Source organism: Pinus tabuliformis, chromosome 7 (assembly GCF_031772625.1).
Source record: "Pinus tabuliformis cultivar Carrire ecotype Pingquan chromosome 7, CPIR1, whole genome shotgun sequence".
NCBI classification, from domain to species: Eukaryota; Viridiplantae; Streptophyta; class Pinopsida; order Pinales; family Pinaceae; genus Pinus; species Pinus tabuliformis.
The window spans coordinates 1098862940-1098884187 of NC_142293.1; the positions used below are offsets into that span (position 1 = coordinate 1098862940).

The 21248-nt window shown below is 43.8% G+C and overlaps 1 protein-coding gene across 4 annotated transcripts in view; it reads left to right on the top strand.

Moving 5' to 3' along the window:
* Nucleotides 1-21248, top strand: part of LOC149251386 (protein REVEILLE 8-like) — a 302326-nt gene that overhangs the window by 204126 nt on the left and 76952 nt on the right. For 2 of the 4 annotated variants that reach the window (XM_089459399.1, XM_089459400.1), the window contains exon 6: nt 11078-11169. In XM_089459399.1, coding sequence (XP_089315525.1) covers nt 11078-11169 — 92 coding nt within the window. Of the gene's footprint in view, nt 1-11059; nt 11170-21248 lie in introns of all 4 variants that reach the window. The other 2 variants (XM_089459397.1, XM_089459398.1) reach the window with 1 other exon arrangement.

A 21248-nucleotide genomic window follows, 5' to 3' on the forward strand; every position in this document is an offset into this window, starting at 1 on the left:
CCAGAGCCACGCTGGGTCAATCAGAGTGACATAGGGGTGACATAAATGTGGGAGCAAGGGCTCCAAAGTGTTAGATGGTCTCAGAGGGAAAGTCTCAGGTGTTTTTTGTTTCTGTTGAAATTTCCAAGTTTGACACGTTAGAAATTCTTCCTGCATTATCTAGTTTATTTCACCTACTTGTTTATTACTCAACAAGTTATTTAACCATATAAATACTGAAAATAAACACAAATGTAGTCTCAACTCATATACAGATCATCAACTGAAATAATAGACAAACACACAAGGGACACCGTTGTTTTTGGACAATCGTCCCCGAAAAAACCCAACTTGGGAAAACCATTACAACAGGTCTAAGGGTTTTCTTATTAAGAAGATTTCTTGATTACAACTAGGGTGCCAAACTGGTTCACCCAACAGAGATTTTTATCTGGCAGTAATACCTCTCTTTGGAAGCTAATTTCAGCAAGTCTGCCCCACGAAAATCCTTCCAACACTTCTCTAAGGCTATGCGTCAGCCCTGCTAGCCTCTGCGTAGCTCTGGAACCCACTGTGCCACCCCTCAGACCCTATGTGTCAGCTCTCTAGCCCTCTGCGTCACCCACGCAGGCCTTGCTAGCCTCTGCACAGTAGCTCTGGCCTTCTACGTTGCTCCTTCTGGCTCTACGTAGCCTCCTCAATCATTGCGTTGGCCCTCCAGCACTATCTCTGTGTTTCTGCTATGCACTCACTGCCTCTCATTGCAACTCAGATCACTTGTTTGATTTCTCTCAGCAAACCTCGTTCCAGAAAATTGAACTAATTGATCAATCTTGGTGTATCTTCAACTGACCCTCAAGCCTCCTCTTATACTTTTTCTGTTGAGACTTCAACGACCGAGATCAAGTCTCTAATCAATGGCTAAGATTAGATTTGGCTTGATCCATGTCATTTAGAACATTCTCACCTAGTGTTATATTAATAACCATTAATATTTTAATTTTCCTAAGTTTAGACTTAGGAACTCCATTAAAAATATTAATTATTTTAATATCTCTCTAATCGGGCGGAATTTCCCCAAACTATTTCTAGGTCTTAGAGATCTCATGTGCTTTAGCCTCCACCAATTTTCATGGCTAGAGCACATTCGATGCTACCCCAAATCAACACTCCCTCTTAGCGAGGAATGTGCTCTAGTAATGTTCCACCATTGAACATCACATTGATCATCCAGCACCGGTCCCTGTGCTGATGCTTGGCCTACTGCCCAACATCCACTGCGTTGCTGCCTCCTGTACTGCTGCCCATGGCTTTGCCACTCCCACTGTTACATCTGTACTGCGACTCCCTCTCAACATGCTACATCATGCTGCCCATAGCACTACCACTGCTAACTGCTACATTGCAACTCAGTTACCGAGAAGTAAGTAACTGATCTACCCAACCATTGACATCCTTGTCAGTCTGGAAGCTTCCTGATGCTGAAGCTACCTCATTTGCTATCCTGAGCTCCCTTTGCTGCCTCTATGTTGTTGTAAACACCTCTGTGCCTCTCACATTGCTGCAACCATCATTGTGCCTCTCGCATTACTGCAACCCCCACTACGCTGCTATAGACCTCTGCACTCTAGCACTGCCTTGTCACTCCATCTGCATCGTGTTTCTACCGACATCTATCATTCTGCTATTGTCATTCGAGGCTCCCGTAGCCGGATATGATTCAAGTGTTTGGGTACCTCAAGGATCTTGCCCCTCATCTTCTGTAGTCCTCTTGACTACAGCTCAATGTCACCCCACCTTTTCTCTAGAGGTGCATGAGCACTCATGGCACAGTCGTCATCAGTCTCGACTTCTTTCTCCGCCTTAGCCGGAGCTGCCTTGGAGTCAGAAGCCTCTCCCTTATTCTTCTTCCTCGGACACTAGGTTGTATAATGACCCAACTCCCCACAACGGAAACACTTTACCTTGGAGATGTCCTTCTTCTTCCTCTTCCCTTGCTCTCCCGCAGATGCCAGAGCTACATCCTCCTCTTTCTTGATTTGACCTCCTTTGCTGCTACTCCCCTTCTTGGTCAGCCGCCTGATCTCCTCTTGGTGAAGAGCTGCCCACATCTCTTCCCATCCTGGAAGATCAGTTCTGCCCAAAATGCTTTGGACAAATGTCTCCCAATCCTTGGAGACTGCATTCAAGGTGGTCCTCACCATGAACTCCTGATCCAGCATGGCCCCTATGGAAGTAATTTGGTCCTGAATCTCTTGCAATCTGCTGAGATATAGATCTATCTTCTCCCCCTTCTGCATCTGATACGACTGCAACTGATTCTCCAACAACATCTTCCCCTGCACACTAGTGCCCTGATACAATGTCGTCAAGGTATCCCACATCTCCTTTGCCGTGTTCTTCTCGATAATATGCAGTATTAAATGATCCTTGACCCCCATCAAGGATTATGCACTCTGCTTTCGCCATTGCATCCTGATACCTTTCATTATCAGCTGGGTCAACTGGGATAGCCATAGTTGTCAAGGCGAAGCCCTTAATGCGATGTCTACCCAGAACAAACAGGATCCTGGCCTTCTAGATGACAAAGTTGGAGGCCCCGTCCAACCTGTCCTAATGCCTCAATCTGTTTATTACCATCTCCGCTCTTCTACTGGACTCCCTCTGAGTCTCGACTTCCCTCTTGGAAGTTCTCTCCTAGATTCCCTCTGAGTCTCGATTTCCTTGCTGGAAATCTTGCGGCCAACTGTCGATCTGCTCCTCTCCGATCCTCTTTGCTACTGCAACTCGGATTTGGATTTCTTGGCTAGAAATCCCTCAAGGCAGCGACTCGCTCTACCTTGGTTTTGTCCTCTTAGGTACTGTTTTGTTTCGACAACAACAACACCCCACCAGCTTCCTAATCCACAATCTCCCCACAACTCCCTATGCCCCATCAACTGAAGGAACTGAGCATTCCAGCTTTGCGCAATCTGGCAAAGGCTGGATCACTCCTCTGGCCAACTGCGTCAAGCCTACCTGATTGAGTAGGATGACGTGGCTCTTCGTGAGCCTATTCTGCCTCTGTGTTGGCCCTCTCTCTGGCTCAAAATGATGACGCAAGCCCTTTGCGTCACTCCTTCTCTGCTACTTTCTGCTTAGGAGCAACTTTGTCTCTCGGGACAGCTGTTTCTGCTGCAAATTTTTTGATTTCTGCTAGTGCCTTCAGTTTTCCTATGATCTGCAACCCTCTGATACCATGTTGAAATTTCTAAGTCTAACACGTTAGAAATTCTTCCTGCATTATCTGGTTTATTTTACCTACTTGTTATTACTCAATGAATTATTTAACCATATAAATACTGAAAATAAACACAAATGTAGTCTCAACTCATATACAGATCATCAACTGAAATGATAGACAAACTCACAAGGGACACCGTTATTTTTGGACAATCTTCCCCTGAAAAACCCAACTTGGGAAAATTGGTGCAACAGTTCTGAGGGTTTTCTTATTAAGTAGATTTCTGGAGTACAACTAGGGTGCCAAACTGGTTCGCCCAACAGATATTTCTATTTGGTAGTAATACCTCTCTTCGGAAACAGATATTTAGCAAGTCTGCCCCACGAAAATCCTCCCAGCACTTCTCCAAGGCTCTGTGTTAGCCCTGCTAGCCTCTGCGTCAGCCCTCAGACCCCCAGCGTTAGCCCTCAAACCTTCTGCGTCACCCACACAGGCCCTGCTAGCCTCTGCGCAGTGTCTCTGGCCTTTTACATGGCTCCTGCTAGCTTTGCGTAGCCTCCTCATGTTGAAATTTCGAAGTCTAGCACGTCAGAAATTCTTCTTGCATTATCTAGTTTATTTTACCTACTTGTTTATTTCTTAACAAGTTATTTAACCATATAAATACTGAAAATAAACACAAATGCAATCTCAACCATCTACAAATCATCAACTGAAAATAACAGACAAACACACAAGGGACACCGTTATTTTTGGACAATCCTCCCCAGAAAAACCCAACTTGGGAAAATCGGTGCAGCAGTTCAGAGGGTTTTATTATTAAGCAGCTTTCTTGAGTACAAGTAGTGTGCCAAACTAGCTCACCCAACATAGATATCTATCTGGCAGTAATACCTCTCTTCAAAAGCAGATATTCAACAAGTTTGCTCCACGAAAATATGGCCTTCTACGTCACCCATGAAGGCCTTGCTAGCCTTTGCGTAGTCACTCTGGCCCTTTGCGTGGCTCTTGCTGGCTCTGTGTAGCCTCCTCGTTTTATTATTAAGCAGCTTTCTTGAGTACAAGTAGTGTGCCAAACTAGCTCACCCAACATAGATATCTATCTGGCAGTAATACCTCTCTTCAAGAGCAGATATTCAGCAAGTTTGCTCCACGAAAATATGGCCTTCTACGTCACCCATGAATGCCTTGCTAGCCTCTGTGTAGTCACTCTAGCCCTTTGCGTGGCTCTTGCTGGCTTTGTGTAGCCTCCTCAATCTCTGTGTTAGTCCTTCGGCACTATCTCTGCCTCTCTGTTATGCACTCACTGCCCCTTGCTGCAACTCTGATCACTTGTTCAAATTTTCTTAGCAAACCCTGCTCCAGAAAATCGAACTGACTGATCAATCTTGGTGTGGCTCCAACTGACCTTCAAGCCTCCTCTTATACTTTGTATGTTGAGTCTTCAACGGTCGAGATTACATCTCTAATCAACGGCTAAGATTAGATTTGTCTTGATCCATGTCATTTAGAACCTTCTAACCCAGTCTTATATTAATACCCATTAATATTCCTATTTTCCTAAGTTTAGACTTAGGAGCCCATTAAAAATATTAATTATTTTAATATCTCCTTCACCGGGAAGAATTTCCCCAAACCATTTCTGGGTCTTGGAGATCTCATGTGCTTTAGCCTCTCCACCAATTTTCATGGCTAGAGAACATCCGATGCTATTCCAAATCAACACTCCCTCTTAGCGAAGAACGTGCTCTAGTAATACTCCGCCATTGAGCATCACCCTGGTTATACGGCACTGGTACCTGTGCTGATGCTAGGCCTCCCTTCCCAACATCCTCTGCACTTCTGCATCCTGTACTGCTGCCCATGGCTCTACCACTGCCACTCCTACATCTGTACGACAGCTCCCTTTGCATCCGTGCTGCTGTTGGTCCTTTCTCCCAACACTGCATCTGCACTACAGTTCTCTCTCATCATGCTACTTTGTGCTACTGCTACTGCTATTGCACTGCAACTCAGTTATTGAGAAGTAAGTAACTGATCCACCCAACCACTGACATCCTTGTCAAGCTAGAAACCCTCTCGATGCTGCAGCTCTCTTTGCCGCTATCTTGTGCTCCATTTGCGCTATTGCAAAAACTATGTGCCTCTCGCACCGCTGCAAACCCCTCTATGCCTTCCTACACTACTGCAACCTCCTTTGTGCCTCTCATACTACTGCAACCCTCTCTTTGCTGCCAGGGACTACTGCACTTCTAGCACTCTCTGTCGCTTCATCCGCATTCGTTTCTATCGACATCTGCCATCCTGCTATTGTCACTTCAGGGCTCCCGTAGCCGGATTTGATCCAAGAGTTTTGGGTACCTCAAGGATCCTGCCCCTCATCGCCTGTAGTCTTCCTACCTACAGATCAATGTCTCCGCACCTCTTCTTTAGAGGTACATGAGCACTCATGGCACAATCGTCATCATCCTCTACCTCCTTTTCCGCCTTCGCTGTTGCTGCCTTGGAGTCAGATGCCTCTCCCTTATTCTTCTTCCTCAGACTCTAGTTCCTATAATGCCCCAGTTCCCCACAGTTGAAGCACTTTATCTTGGAGAGGTCCATTTTCTTCCTCTTCTCCTGCTTCCCTGCAGATGCCAGAGTTGCGTCAGACGCATCTCCTTTATTCTTCTTCCTCAGACATTGGTTCACATAATGCCCTAGTTCCCCACAGTTGAAGCACTTTATCTTGGAGAGGTCCTTTTTCTTCCTCTTCTCCTGCTTTCCTACAGATGCCAGAGCTGCATCCTCTTCCTTTTCTTTCTTGACCCGGGCTCCTTTGTTGCTACTTCCTGTTTTGGTCAGCCGTTTGATCCCTTCTTGGCGAAGAGTTGCCCACAATTCTTCCCATCTTGGAAGATTTGCTTTGCCCAAAATGATTTGGACGAACGTCTCCCACTCCTAAGAGACTACGTTCAGGGCGGTCCTCACCGTTAATTCTTGATTCGGCATGGCCCCTATGGAAGTCAGTTAGTCCCGGATCTCCTGCAACCTACCAAAGAAGTGATCTATCTACTCCCCCTTCTGCATCTGGTATGACCGCAACTGATTCTCCAGTAGCATCTTCCTTTGCACGGAAGTGCCTTGATACAATGTCTTCAAGGTATCCCACATTTCCTTTGTCGTCTCCTTCTCGGCAATATGCTCGACTACATGATCCTTGACCCCATCAAGGATTATGCATTTCGCCTTGGCCATCGCATCCTCATACCTCTCATTGCCAGCTAGGTCGACTGGGATCGCCACAGTTCTCAAGGCAAAGGCCTTGATGCAATGTCTATTTAGAACAGACAAGATCCTGGCCTTCTAGATGACAAAGTTAGACGCCCCGTCCAGCCTGTCCTGATCCCTTACTCCATTCATGGCCATCTCTCTGCTCTTCTTTTCGACTCCTTTGAGTCTCTACTTCCCTCCTGGAAGTTCTCTCTTCGACTCCCTCTGAGTCTCTACTTCCCTCTTGGAAGTTCTCTGCTAGACTCCCTCTGAGTCTCGATTTCCCTCTTGGAAATCCTCTTGCCAACCGTCGAATCGCACCTCTCCGATCTCCTATGCACCTGCAACACTGATTTGGATTCCTTGGCTAGAAATCTGCCTAGGTAGCGACTCCCTCTACCTTGGTTCTGTCTCGACAGCGACAACACCCCACACTAGCTTCACTCCTCACAATCTGCCCACAGTTTCCTATGCCCCAGTAACTGAAGAACTGAGCCTCTAGGCTCTGCGCAATCCTGGGAAAGCTGATTTGCTCCCTTGGTCCACTGTGTCAACCCTCCTGGTCTCTCTGTGGCTCTTCGTGAGCCTCTTTTGCCTTCTTTTGCCTCTGCGCTGGCCTCTCTCTGGCTTGAATTGATGACGCAGGCCCTCTACGTCAACCTTTCTCTGTTGCTTTCTGCCTAGGAACAACTTTGTCTCTCGGGACAATTGTTTTTGCTGCAAATTTTCTGATTTAGCTAGTGCCTTTAGCTCTCCTATGATCTGCAATGCTCTGACACCATGTTGAAATTTCTAAGTCTAACACGTCAGAAATTCTTCTTGCATTATTTGGTTTATTTCTTAACAAGTTATTTAACTATATAAATACTGAAAATAAACACAAATGCAATCTCAACCATCTACAAATCATCAACTGAAAATAACAAACAAACACAGAAGGGACATTGTTATTTTTGGAGAATCGTCCCCAAAAAAACCCATCTTGGGAAAACTGGTGTAGCAGTTCTGAGGGTTTTATTATTAAGCAGCTTTCTTGAGTACAACTAGGGTGCCAAACTGGCTCACCCAACAGAGATATCTATCTGGCAGTAATACCTCTCTTCGGAAGCAGATATTCAGCAAGTCTGCTCCACGAAAATCTCTCCAACGCTTCTCTGAGGCTCTGCGTCAGCCCTCCTGGCATCTGCGTCACTCTGAAACCCCTTGCGTCAACGTTTTGCTGCTCTACGCTGGCTCTCTGGCCTTCTGTGTCACCCACGCAGGCCCTGTTAGCCTCTGCGCAGTCACTCAGGCCCTCTGTGTGGCTCCTGCTAGCTCTGCGTAGTCTCCTCAATCTCTGCGCTAGTTCTTCGGCACTATCTTTGCCTCTCGGCTATGCACTCACTACCCCTTGTTGCAACTTTGACCACTTGTTCAAATTTTCTCAGCAAACCCTGTTCCAGAAAATCGAACTGACTGATCAATCTTGGTGTGTCTCAAACTGATCCTCAAGCCGCCTCTTATACTTTTTCTGTTGAGTCTTCAACCGTTGAGATTACATCTCTAATCAATGACTAAGATTGTATGTCTTGATCCATGTCATTTAGAACCTTCTAACCCAGCTCTATATTAATATCCATTAATATTTTTATTTTCCAAAGTTTAGACTTAGGAACCCATTAAAAACATTAATTATTTTAATATCTCATTAACCGGGAAGAATTTCCCCAAACCATTTCTGAGTCTTGGAGATCTCATGTGCTTTAGCCTCTCCACCAATTTTTATGGCTAGAGCACATCCGATGCTAACCCAAATCAACACCTCAATCACTACACTGACCCTTTGGCACTATCTTTACCTCTCTGCTATGCACTCATTGCCCCTCGCTGCAACTCAGATCACTTGTTCGATTTTTCTCAGCAAACCCCGCTCCAGAAAATCGAACTGATTAATCAATCTTAGTGTATCTCCAAGACTCCAACCGACCCTCAAGCCTCCTCTTATGCTTTTCCTGTTGACTCTTCAACAACCGAGATTAAGTCTCTAATCAATGGCTAACATTAGATTTGGCTTGATCCATGTCATTTAGAACATTCTCACCTAGTTTTATATTAATACCCATTAATATTTTAATTTTCCTAAGTTTAGACTTAGGAACTCCATTAAAAATATTAATTATTTTAACATCTCTCTAACCGGGTGGAATTTCCCCAAACTATTTTTGGTTCTTGGAGATCTCATGTGCTTTAGCCTCTCCACCAATTTCCATGGCTAGAGCACATCCGATGCTACCCCAAATCAACATTTTCTTTCAGTTTCTCTGTAAAATCATTCCTTGTAAAAGCAATTGCTATTGAAGATTAATAGAGCCCTCATCTGCTGCACTGGTTTTCCCACATTGGGTTTTTCCGGGGACAATTGTCCAAAAATAACCGTGTTGATATGATTGGTTCTTGTGCATGTAATTTTCTCTGGGTAATTGTGTGATAACTGTGGTAGAATTTATTTTAATATTTGTTGAAAGAATTTCGTGAATAACTTATTGTGAATAATAAGTAGGTGAAATAAATCAGTTGCTACAGTAATAGAATTTCAGTTTAGAATTTTTCACAAACCATAAACTCACAAATTGCATAAAATCTCATTAAAAATGACAACATGAGAAATAATGAGAAATGCAGCAACCAAAATCCAGCTTTATTATATATAGACAGATGCTAATACAATAGCTAGGAATGACCCTTTGGTCTCCAAACTGAAACAGAAAAACAATCTCTACACTTGTGGATTCTGAATGAATCCACCAAGGGAAGATGGGTGCTCACCCAATCTCTCTAAATCACCCAAGGGTTTTCGTCCTGGGGCTAACAATGGAGTAGAGAACCATGTTCTCAACGTCATATACAAACAATATCAAAACAAAGATGTCCTCCAATGGCCTTCTCCTCCTCTTTTATAGATCTGATGGACCCCTTTAACACCTTCTATTTTATTATTATTTTAATCACGGAGCACTTTTCCCTCTTTTATTTTAATTAAAATATTCTTTTTAATGCGAGAAGAGGATAAATTGGCCACTATGTCTCCTTAGGTCACTGAAACTCACATCCAAAAGTCCTAGCATGTAGATCTTCTCGTTCCGGTTCCAACGAGCTATTACACTGAAGTGTTCCATCAATTAATCTCCCTGGAATGCCACCTCAAGCACAATTAATTAAGTTATGCCCAATAATAATGCTAATTTTTGAAAGTTTGTCGGAATGCAAAGAAACAAAAGGCAAACTGTGCTGATGATTGAATATGCCAAGCAAATGCCATCAAATCCCATAAAAACTCCTCAAAACTCCATCGAGACCCTTGATGACATAAACCTGCTCCACTGACATGGCCATCCCCTGTCCTGGAAATCCACCCTGGCTGTATTGTGAAGAAGAATAAGAATGGGGACATGATAGGCAAGCGGATACAACCTTGGATGTTGAAGTCCAATGGAAGATTGGAGTGATCTTTCCTCAATACCAGCTAGGGTGGATGATCATCCACCAAAACTAGTCCTCCTTCCAAGGGTTTTCGTCGAAGGAAGTGTAGAAGCTCCCAACTCTCCAAATTGAACTTCAAAGAGGAAAAAGCATAATAGTGAGAGGGAAATCAATTTCCTATCTTTTAATCTCATTTTTTCCCAATTTCCCTCCATTTCTCCAATTTGAAGATTCCTCTTGGGCTCTTTCTCCATTGTGCCACCACGTCCCCAATAAATAATAAACTATGCTCCAAGGTGGTTACAACTCAATATTTGTGCAAGGAAGGAGTCAATAACAATATAATAATCATTCATATACACTTAACTAACTTCATAGAGTTGTGCCTTAAAAAAGAGTGTCAACTTCCAACAAATCATAAAATAGTGTTCCACCATGCCATAGATCCATGTGCAGCCTAACAAACTCAGAGACCAGGGTGATGGCCACTACACTCGAGCAGAATAATAATACAACATGATGATTATCCTCAACATGTGTGCCAAAGAAGGGGTGCGCTCCATCGAAGTGTTGCACCATTTAATAAAACTTGCTTTTCTCTGGCAAAAACCCACCATAGTACTCAGATAAGCCCAATCAAGAAATATGAGGCTCAACCTAGGCTTGAATCTAGGGTGCCTAAAATATATTGTGCTTGTTAACCCTTGTGATCTACTATGCTTAGATTGTTGTATGCCTTCTAATATATCATCATGATGCCTATGAAATGTGTGACAAATTGGTTGAAGGATTAAATCAAACTGCACAACTTATGCCATCTTGGTCAAGATAAAGTTCTTAATTGCTACACTGTGAACTCTAACTTCTTTTTAATTACCTTGGTAATTTGAATCTTGGAATCTCTGGTTTATTCTTTTCTTTTAATCCGTCCATTATTGGTCCATCTTGGTTTCCAGGTAGATCAAAATAGTTTGTTATTATATTTGAATTAGGAGCATGTCAAATGTCTCCGTGTGATGTTAGGTAAAAGGAAAAAAAAAAGGATAGAGACATCTTAACAGTTCTTTGTGAATTATCCTGGTGTTACAACTAGGATATTCAAGTATGCACTTAAGTTAATTTTGTAATCCTGATGAGGTATGGCAGGTACTCCCGACTTTTCAGAAATTTATAAGTTTATTGGGAGCACATTTGATCCTGGTGTTACTGGTCATCTGAAGAAGTTGAAGGAGATGGCACCTATCGATCGGGAAACTGTATGTCGTTTTTACATAATCTGGCATTTTCCTCAAGTGCCTTTTCTCTACCCTCTTGTTGTATCTGTTCCTACTCATTACTTTATTTTTCTTTTGATATTAGGACTCACAATGGCACTTCCATATGACTGTTATGACTTGCTGTACTCTGTAGTCGCATTGAGCTATTTTAAATGGATATCTTATCTTATCTACATGCTTGTTTTGTTCAATTTCGGAGAGACATTCTGATTTGTTGATCACCTCAATAAGTTAGTTATGTTATTTCCTATTGTAAAATTAAATAGAGTATGCTTGTTTCAACACTTTGTGGATGGATAAGGTCTTCATTCTGATATCTGTTATTTACTTTCTAGTGTGCTAGTTTGTTTCTGAATCTATTTATTCATTTGTTTTATCACTGGTTCACCGCACAACATATTGCAAACATTCAGTCTAGACTTTCAAGTTATATTAACCATTCAACATAATATGATTACGTGTCTACAAGGATGACTGGCATATTCAAACAGGTTTGTAGCAAATGTTGCAATCTCATTAGTAGCATGGATATCACGGTTCTATTTCATTGTTGAAACTTGAGATTTTACTCTATAGGTCTCTTATTAAGAAAGGGTTGATGTTGTTGGTCACTTAAGCTTATAACTAGTTTTTCTTGAGTAAAATAAAATGTAATATTAAATTCACGTATTTAGCATGTAATAGCAAACTGACATTAGTTCATCCTAAACATATCTGACCCACCAACAATATGTATTTCGGACTCCAAATAATGGCCAACAAATGACAGTGCCTGCAATTATATTACCTAGTCTCTTCTTAGAATTGGTTGTAGTTGTAACTTGCAATCTTTGGTATCTAGACTTTTGGGTGTCTTACCACCCAACTCTTTGTGAGATGAAAGTCTTAAAGCTCAAGTAAGACCCAGGGGCACTAAAGAAAGGCCATCCAATGTCATCACGGTGGCTCCTTACCGCTCTTTTGGCCAGCTCTATTCTGGGATGGGGGATTATCCTGAAGCAACCCCAAATCAGTTAAAGGATAATCACAAGGCATAGTTTATTGACTTGGGAAGACAAATCCAAATTCTGATTTCTTATTTTTATAATTTTCATATTTGTGAACAGCGAAAAGGAGAGTTGATTTATTAGTTTTTTGGGGTTGGTTGAGAGTAGGATTAGTGCCTAAAGCACTATTTGGGCATATGGGGTCTATAAGGCAGTGAATACAAGTTATTCTCATGGTGTTATGAAAGCATATAGCCCAAATGAAGAACCTACAGGATGTTGAGAAATCACTAGGGCAGCCAATTAGGGTTGATTTCTCTTACTTGACAATTGCTTGTGAATGTATGTTAGCTTCTTAGTACTTTTATTATGTTCGCTTCATCAAACAATTACCAAAACATAAATATGAAGATCACAAGAAGACAATGAACCTAAGTTGCACGAAGTGTTGAAACGTTTCGGATTTTTCGAAACGGGTACGTTTAGAAACGTCACCTCCCATATATGGGGACGTCGGCCGAAATGTATATATATATATATATATATATATATATATATAAATGTATAAATAAGTGAATAACACATTATCTTGCATGAAAAAAGGGAATAAGACCCATAGATGACAATTTAGAAGGAAAACCAAGTCTATATTAACTCTCATAGATGATTACATGATGGTCAATGTCATGTCCCTTCTCAAACACATTTGTAACAGGGTGTTGCTACACAATTTTGTACAGTTTTGGCTAAGAAAGAGAACCCATAATTTTTGACTTAGGGACTTAGGAGGCAATTTGACTTTATTCGTTTGCTAGTGGAATGTGGGGGCCACCCACATGGGAGTTCGAATTGGCCCATTTGAATAACTTGGAGGGAAAGTCGAATAAGTGGATGGAGGGGCCCACATGAGGCTAGGGACGCCCAAGGAGTTATAAGGAGGGAGCAACTCTCATTTTGGATTCATTCTTACACCTTGCAATCAAAATTACTTGACTGTTCGCTCTATTGTTTAGCTGAGTCAACTGGTTGTTTAGCCATGAATCTCTCAAGCGGGAGATTCAACCTCTACTTTGGGGGACCATCCGTGCCCGCCCTAGAGAGGTAGTTCCATAAGTATTTCAGGAGTTTCGGGAGTGTGTTACAGCACTACCATTCAGCCACAACAGGGAGTGCGTATTTCTGGCTAGCTGGAGAATACGTAGGGGGAGTTTGGAGCTATCAGTGATCAAGCATTTGCCGGGAGAGTTAGAGGATTGGGAGAGCAGCAAAGGGCCAGCATTTCTTGTGAGTTTGGAGCTAGCAGAGCCAACATCCCAGCAGTCCGATTTACAGTTACTTGGGTCTGCGCAGAGAGCCATCACTAGGCTCACGTGGGAGTTGGAGGAAGGAATTGTAGAGCTGGCCTGGAGAAGTAGGAGATCACTTGGAGGCCCATTTGAGGAGGATCGCTGGATTTGAGAGAGCAAAGATTGACAGGATCAGTCATAGCAACAGAATTCAAAATTGGAGGGCCAAGCTGTGAAGGGTCAATTTTTGAAGGTTGGAACCAAGGGAAACTCTTTCTGGGGTTTTCTGGGTTTTGGGCAAAGATCACACTCCTAATCCTATAGAATTTTCTGGGTTGTTCTAAGGGGTCAAACAGGGTCCCAACTTAGCCAACAACTAGAGGATCTAAGGGGAATTTGGGCTAAAATTCCGAGGTCAACATTTGGCCATTCCTTTGTGGGTTTTTTTGGGTTTAGGCCAAGGAGCAAGGAGCTGAACTCTCATAATTTTCTGAGCACGGGAAGCAATGATTCCAACTCTTCGAAGTCAGTGGACAAAGTAATTTTCTGGGGCAACGCAGTTCAATTTGGTGCAACAGTTGTAGCAGCCTTTAGTTAAACATTTTATCACCTGGGTTTTGTCATGCTTGTCCATTGAGACAAGCCCAGGTGCACCATTCTATTTTACTGTTGTATTTGCTCCTAAAGAAGTAATAAAATGGCTCAACAATTTTCTATTTTTAGTGTTTCCATGGGTGCTGAATGTATATTTCGTTTTCTGATTGTTGGATTGTTTGCATGCTTTGTATACCACTTACATTCCTGTTTAGGAACATTACAGTGGTATCGGAGCCATAACCTTGGCTTAGCCTGTGTGAAAGATTAGAATCAAACAACATGGCAATCACCTGGAATGAGGTGGTGAGGATACAACAAATGATGATTGATGTGGGGGAGAAGATGATTCATTTCTCAGTTGGGAATTCAAACATGATTGCAACTGATGTGGAGTTATTGAGGGAAAACTAGAGGGCATACCAATCATTGGGTCATGGCATTTAGGCATCCCTCTCTTTTAGGGAATTCTGCGAACTAAGGGGTATGCACAAACCAATGGAGATTCAGTGGGATTTTGCAGGGATGATGAGAAGTATTAAGAAAAAAGATGAAAGAGTAGTTGAAGGGGCCATGGTTAGCAAAGAGATAGTTGAGCATACACCCATTGATGAGGCCTCACAATTGATGAGGTATTTAGGGTTGTGACCGAGTTCTCAGGTGATAACAATGCACCATAGGTTGGTGAGGTGTTGGAAGTCAGCTCCACTGTTGTTGAGGAGCTGATAGGTACAGAGGCCTCCAGATCTATGACGGAGTTGCCAGATGATAGTCGCCTACAGTTGACTGGTGAGCATATCGTGCATATTGGGTTGTCTATGGAGGAGCAGTCGAAGACTCATGTCGAGCCCGTGATGGAGGAAGATGTGCAGCCACCCCTTGGGCTATCTATTGATGAGGGGTAGCATAGAGGTCACGCGTTGGGTTTTCAGCATAGTTCACTTTAGAGGCCCACTGGCGGGGGCTATAACATTATCAATCCATCCTTATGCTTTGGATTGAGGGAGTCCAAGTTGTCTAGACGTACCCGAGGGGGTGGAAAGGTTAGTAGGACTGAGTTGAGCATGATACCACATCAACTTGGAGGGCTTGTTCCTTCCATAAAGGATTACACATTTGATCTCTCCTTTGGTATTGGATGGCGAGAGGTACTGAGCTAGTACTCGATGGAGTAGGTTAGGCAGTTGGATACATCCATGGCCACATGTCAGCAGAGGCCATGGATTACCAGAGGGACTCGAGGGCCGAACTATTTTTGGGATCCAGGTGGGATTTTCCATCACATCATAGAGCTGGTAGGTGATGGTAGTAGCTACGGGATGGATTTGACGCTTGAGCGCACCCACATTTTCAGATCTCCATCAGAGCCCTAGTCAGCACTAGTGACAAGATGGTTTGACAAGCGAGCAAACAGATTTCATGAGTTGTCTTGGCATATTGACGGTGTGTGGAGTCACAGGGTGACTAGCTTACTCTGGCAGGAGCTGGTAGGAGTAGGTAGCATCGACAGGTTATCAGACAAGGCATTGTATGGAGAGAGTGCTCTCTTATTAGGATATGGGGCATAGGGACTATTGAGGATAGGCGTAGTAGTGTCATTTCCGTTAGCATGTGGGGAGTCGGGCCGCTCAGGTCTTTCAGAGCAGATGGGGGGATGTAGCCCACATCATGGAGGGCGTACTAGCAGAGAGGTGGATATTTTGGCCCATGCAGGATACTGTATGTTACAGGGTGGTATGACAGTGGGTAGTGGTACATAGGACTACACAGAATTATGTCATAGCATCCAGTGTTAGGTAGAGGAATGCAGTGTGATGCATACAGACCCAACTTTAGGCCATATCATCCAGTGGTGTGTGGGGCTAGGGGGCGAGGAGCAGGGGCCTGCAGAGGAGCATGGAGATGTAGGCTGGTGTGTCATAGTATGTTGGACTGCGCTGTGGAGTGGGAGTGCCTCACATCACATTGAGTACATGCAGGGAGTGACAGGTACAGTGACACATGCGGGACCCAGGCCAGTACAGGATGGCATAGCCGTAGCTGAGGGTATCCAGCGATGTACAGGGGTAGGCCATGGTGTACAGTGGCATGTCCAGGAGTACTGGGATGATCGGTGGCATGCAGGGGTGTATAGTGCTGCACAACGAGGTCATGGAGTGTTGCCTCCAGGGAGACCCTTGGACGAAAATGAGGTCATGGAGTGTTGCCTCTAGGGAGACCCTTGGACGAAAACATCAGGCATACCTTTGGGCGTAGTTCACCTAGGATCGATGTGGACACAGATGAGCAATACTTGATGGTATCCGCGGGGACTCACACGCTTGATCCTCTTCTACATCCCTCATGGGCGCAGTCGATTTTGCTGTCGACTTTCTGCACTTTTGGCATGAGCCACGGGGGACGAGGAGCTCACCCGAGATATTTGGGTGAGACTCAGCGCACTAGGGGGGAGACTTTTCAGCAATGGCATTGGGTTGGTGCATCAGTTGATAGCCACAGGTTGGGGGATGAGGTGATCATCTGCAGGGGTGGCATATTGTTCATCACCGAGCCTATGTCTAGGGATCTAGTCCCGAGGGTGACATGTGCCACTCTTTTCTCAGGGCATGTCAGGACCGAGCATGAGCGGAGGATAACAGTTGCGACGGAGGTAGTTTCCTAATATGTGTCCGACTCCAAATCTTATATTGGCACATTATCGAGAGGGTGGATGGCAAACCCAGGGGAGATGGTTGGCAGGGACAGGAGGGATCCACATACCCTGAGTCGATTACAAGTATCAGATACCCATCTTTTGGTTGCATTCAGGGGGTATCTCTTTGGCATACGTGGCTTCCAACGATCATCAGTGCTACACAGTGGCATGCATAGGGTAGATTAGCATGCATCATATTAGCCCACGATATATGGAGCCTATATAGTGATCACCTACAGGGACTAGAGATGAGGGCCAAAGGGATTCCATCGGTTGACAGGGCTATGCTGCAACAGGTCTAGCTATGGGATGCAGGGATTTAGTTGATTGATAGATCACTTATGATCAGCGGAGTCGGGGAAGAGAGTTATATACTTCGCTCTTGGGATGACACATGGGGGGTCATAGAGGGTTTCATCATATGGGGAGGCAGCCATTCTTTGTTGCTGCATAGGTTTGGAGTTGTATTTGGATGGGTAGGCCTGGGTGCCATGGAGATGCCCAAGCAGGATGTGTCTCGCCTCTTTCAGTATTCCACCATCAAGTTCCAGGAGAGGAGGATACTTACTGTGCACAATGGGGAGTATGACATAGTCAGAGTAGCATAGCGTCAGCATGGTGGCACCACTCTGGGACTATTAGGGAACTAGGGCATCACAACTCTTCACAACTCAATAACCTTTAGGGATGCACCGACTACTGCAGGGGGAGATCATACAGATCTTCCATTGGGCTTTAGCGAGTCACTGATGGAGCAGGGGACTTTTGGTACTTTCACCGGGCAGGATAGTGAGTGGAGCGAGGGGAGCTTCATGTTGGACAAGATTGCCTGGGATCCTGGTATTGAAGGATTCTTCCATATCAGGATAGTGCAGAGGTCAGGCATGATCTAGTGGCACATTTGGGACCCTGGCACATTTTGCAGTGACAGTGGGGAGCAACAGTTAGAGAGGTTGCTTGCTCAAGGATTGCTTGAGGACAAGCGATTTTTGGTGCATTGGAAGAGCTTGCCGAATGAGGATGCCACCTGGGAGGGTGAGCACATTTTGGAGCATCCAGCTTTGAAGTTACTTGAGGGCAAGCAACATTTGGGAGGGGAGGACTGTTATGTCCCTTCTCAAACACATTTGTAATAGGGTGTTGGTACACAATTTTGCACAATTTTGGCTAAGAAAGAGAACCCATCATTTTCGACTTAGGGACTTAGGAGGCAATTCGACTTTATTTTGTTGCTAGTGGAATGTGGGGGCCACCCACATGGGAGTTCGAATTGGCCCATTTGAATAGGTTGGAGGGAAAGTCGAATAGGTGGATGGAGGGGCCCACATGAGGCTAGGGAGGCCCAAGGAGTTATAAGGAGGGAGAAACTCTCATTTTGGATTAATTCTTAAACCTTGCAATCAAAATTACTTGACTGTTTGCTCTGCTGTTTAGTTGACTCAATTGGCTGTTTAGCCACGAATCTCTCAAGTGGGAGATTCAACCTCTACTTCGGGGGACCACCCTGCCCGCCCTAGAGAGGTAGTTCCATAAATATTTCAGGAGTTCTGGGAGTGTGTTATAGCACTACCATTTAGCCACAACACGGAGTGCGTATTTTTGGCTAGCTGGAGAATATGCAGGGGGAGTTTGGAGCTATCAGTGATCAAGCATTTGCCGGGAGAGTTAGAGGATTGGGAGAGCAGCAAAGGGCCAACCTTTCTTGCGAGTTTGGAGCTAGAAGAGCCAACTTCCCAACAGTCCGATTTACAGTTACCTGGGCCGGCATACAGAGCCATCACTAGGCTCATGTGCGAGTTGGAGGAAGGAATTGTAGAGCTGGCCGAGAAAATTAGGAGATCACTTGGAGGCCATTTGAGGAGGATTGCTAGAGTTGGGAGAGTAGAGATTGACAAGATCAGTCACATCAACAGAATTCGAAATTGGAGGAGGACTAAACTGTGAAGGGTCAATTTTTGAAGGTTGGAACCAAGGGAAACCCTTTCTGGGTTTTTTCTGGGTTTTGGGCAGTCCAAATTGCTGGGCCGAGGGACAGCGCAGAGGCCACTTAGCAGATTTTTGTAGAGCTTGGGAGCAGGTGATTTTGGCCAAGAGCTCATTCGGGAAGTCAAGGGTTGGATAGCACGGGTGAACTTAGCACTTTGGAGGAGTTTTCAGGAGGATTTACAGGCAGTTTCCAGCAAGCCGAGTTTTGTAGCTACAGTTGAGGTGAGGCTCCAAGGGGGTCGAAAATCAGAGGTCCAAACCAGCTAAAATCCCTTTTGGGTTTTTTTGGGTTTAGGCCAAGGAGTTCGGGGTTAAAAGCATACAATTTTCTAGGCATTATAAGTGCACTTTCCAGCCATTCGAACTTCAGTAGAGAAGTAGTTTCTGGGCAGCATAGTGTAGATTGGTGTAGCAGCTGGGTAGCCTTCAACTCAGCCATTTTACCACCTGGGTTTGGTCCTGCTTGTCCATTGAGACAAGCCCAGGTGCACCATTTCATCATCTATTGTATTTGGCCTTCAGAAAGTTAATAAAATGGCTCAACAGTTCCATATTTGCAGCTTTTTGTGAATGCCTAAATGTGAATTTCTTTTTATAAATTGCTGCACAATTTATTTGTTTAATATCACTTGTATTCCTATTTAGGATCATTACAACCTTCAAGGGAAATCAAGTCATCTTTCATAGTGACAAGTCAGCCTATTGGAAGGACTATTTGACCACCCTAAAAGGCCTATATATAAGGCTTACCTTAACCTCATTTGGAAGAAACAAAACAAGCATCAAGAAGTTCGATAAAAGGCACAAGAAGACAAGGGATAGCCAACGAAGAAGAAGAGAGACTAAATTAAGGAAGAACAAATGTTTAGAATTCTTTTTTGGAACTAAATCTCTCACACATGTGATTGCAACTAGGGTTTTTCTGAAGTGAATTATTGCAAACCTCAAAAGGATCTGAAATTAGCATTCAAAAGGTAATAAGAGCAAGCCGAATTCACAAGGAATAACTCTAGTGCATGGTCCCACGTAATCAAAATGGAGCCTCCATCCTCAACCAAGTCATGTACCAATGCTACAGTCCCAGGAATTACATGACCAACATGACATGTAAGCCAATTATATGCCATGTGCGATGCTAGGAACAATCACTACTTGCACGATTATCATCTCAAAAATCACTACTTGTGTAGAAAAATTGTTTGTTTAGGCATAATAATGACCCCTTTAGTAGTTAGTATACCGATACGCCTTCCTATACTTATGTGGAAACCAAACAAAACCATGACATCGCTTTTAGGATTTTGAATTCAACTTATCTGCATTTATTTAGAGAAATGGTGGCGATTGAAGTATATGAAGTTTCAAATGGATTTTGATCTTCAACACACACTTAAATATCATAGCGTATAAATTGCACAACACATTTTTCCTTCATGCATCTTTGTGATGGATTTATTGATGCTAATGGAAAACAATAATGGCTTGCTCCAAACAACAACGTCCAAGTTTGGCTCAGCCTCTCCACCAAATTTCGTGGCTAGAGCATAGGGTTGTGGGGGAGCGCCCCCCCTCGATCTTGCTCCCAATCCGCGCTCTAGGCGGGAGTGGGTCGAGAGTGTGCTCCCGACCTAAAAAATTCGCTCCCTAGTTTTTTTGGGAGCGATGGAAGGAGCGTCGCTCCCGATCGACGGAGAGCGACGCTTGTGTGGCCGAGAGAGAGGTGACTGCAGAGTGGAGGAGGAGGGAAGGGGAGGGAAAAAGGGAGGGAGGGAAGGGGTGGGGGGAATAAATAAACCCTCTCCCCTCTCATTATTCACTTCATCCTAAGTGAGGGAGAGCAAGAGAGTTTGGAGAGCAAGGAGAGGAACATGGAGGAGTTTGAAGAGCTTGCAAGGGGAGATTGGAGGCCAAAGAGGTAGGATCTACACTCTAATTTAGCAATATTTTTTTTTTTTTATATATTCATTGCTAAATAAATAAATAATTCTTTTCTCTATTTCCCATTCCATTTTTTTGCAGATTTAAAACTTCAAATTTCGAACATCATAGTTATATTGCTTGACATTTTCTTCTTCTTGGTTCTTTTTTTGGTTATTATGGTGTTGGAGAGTAGAAAAATGAGGGTTGAAAATGAAGAAGTGGGTTATAGTGGATTTGATGAAAACCTCGGAGATGAGTACCTTGGTGAGGAGGAGCTTGAGGAGAGTGAACATGAGTCAGCTCAAAAAACTAAACAAGACCAAACCCCATTGTGGAAATATGTTAATAGGCCTGAAGCAGGGAAAGGGGGTGGAACCACTAAATTTCACTGCCCCCATTGCAACAAAAATTACGCAGGTTCATACACCCATGCTTGAAAGCACCTTTGCGGGAAAAGGCCATGGGATGGAAATAAACAAATAGGAATCAAAACTTGTACAGGTGTGTCAGCAACAAATAGAGCCAAATACATAAGGGAAGAGAAGGAAGCCCAATACAAATCTAAAAAATCAAAGGGTTTCTTTGAACCAA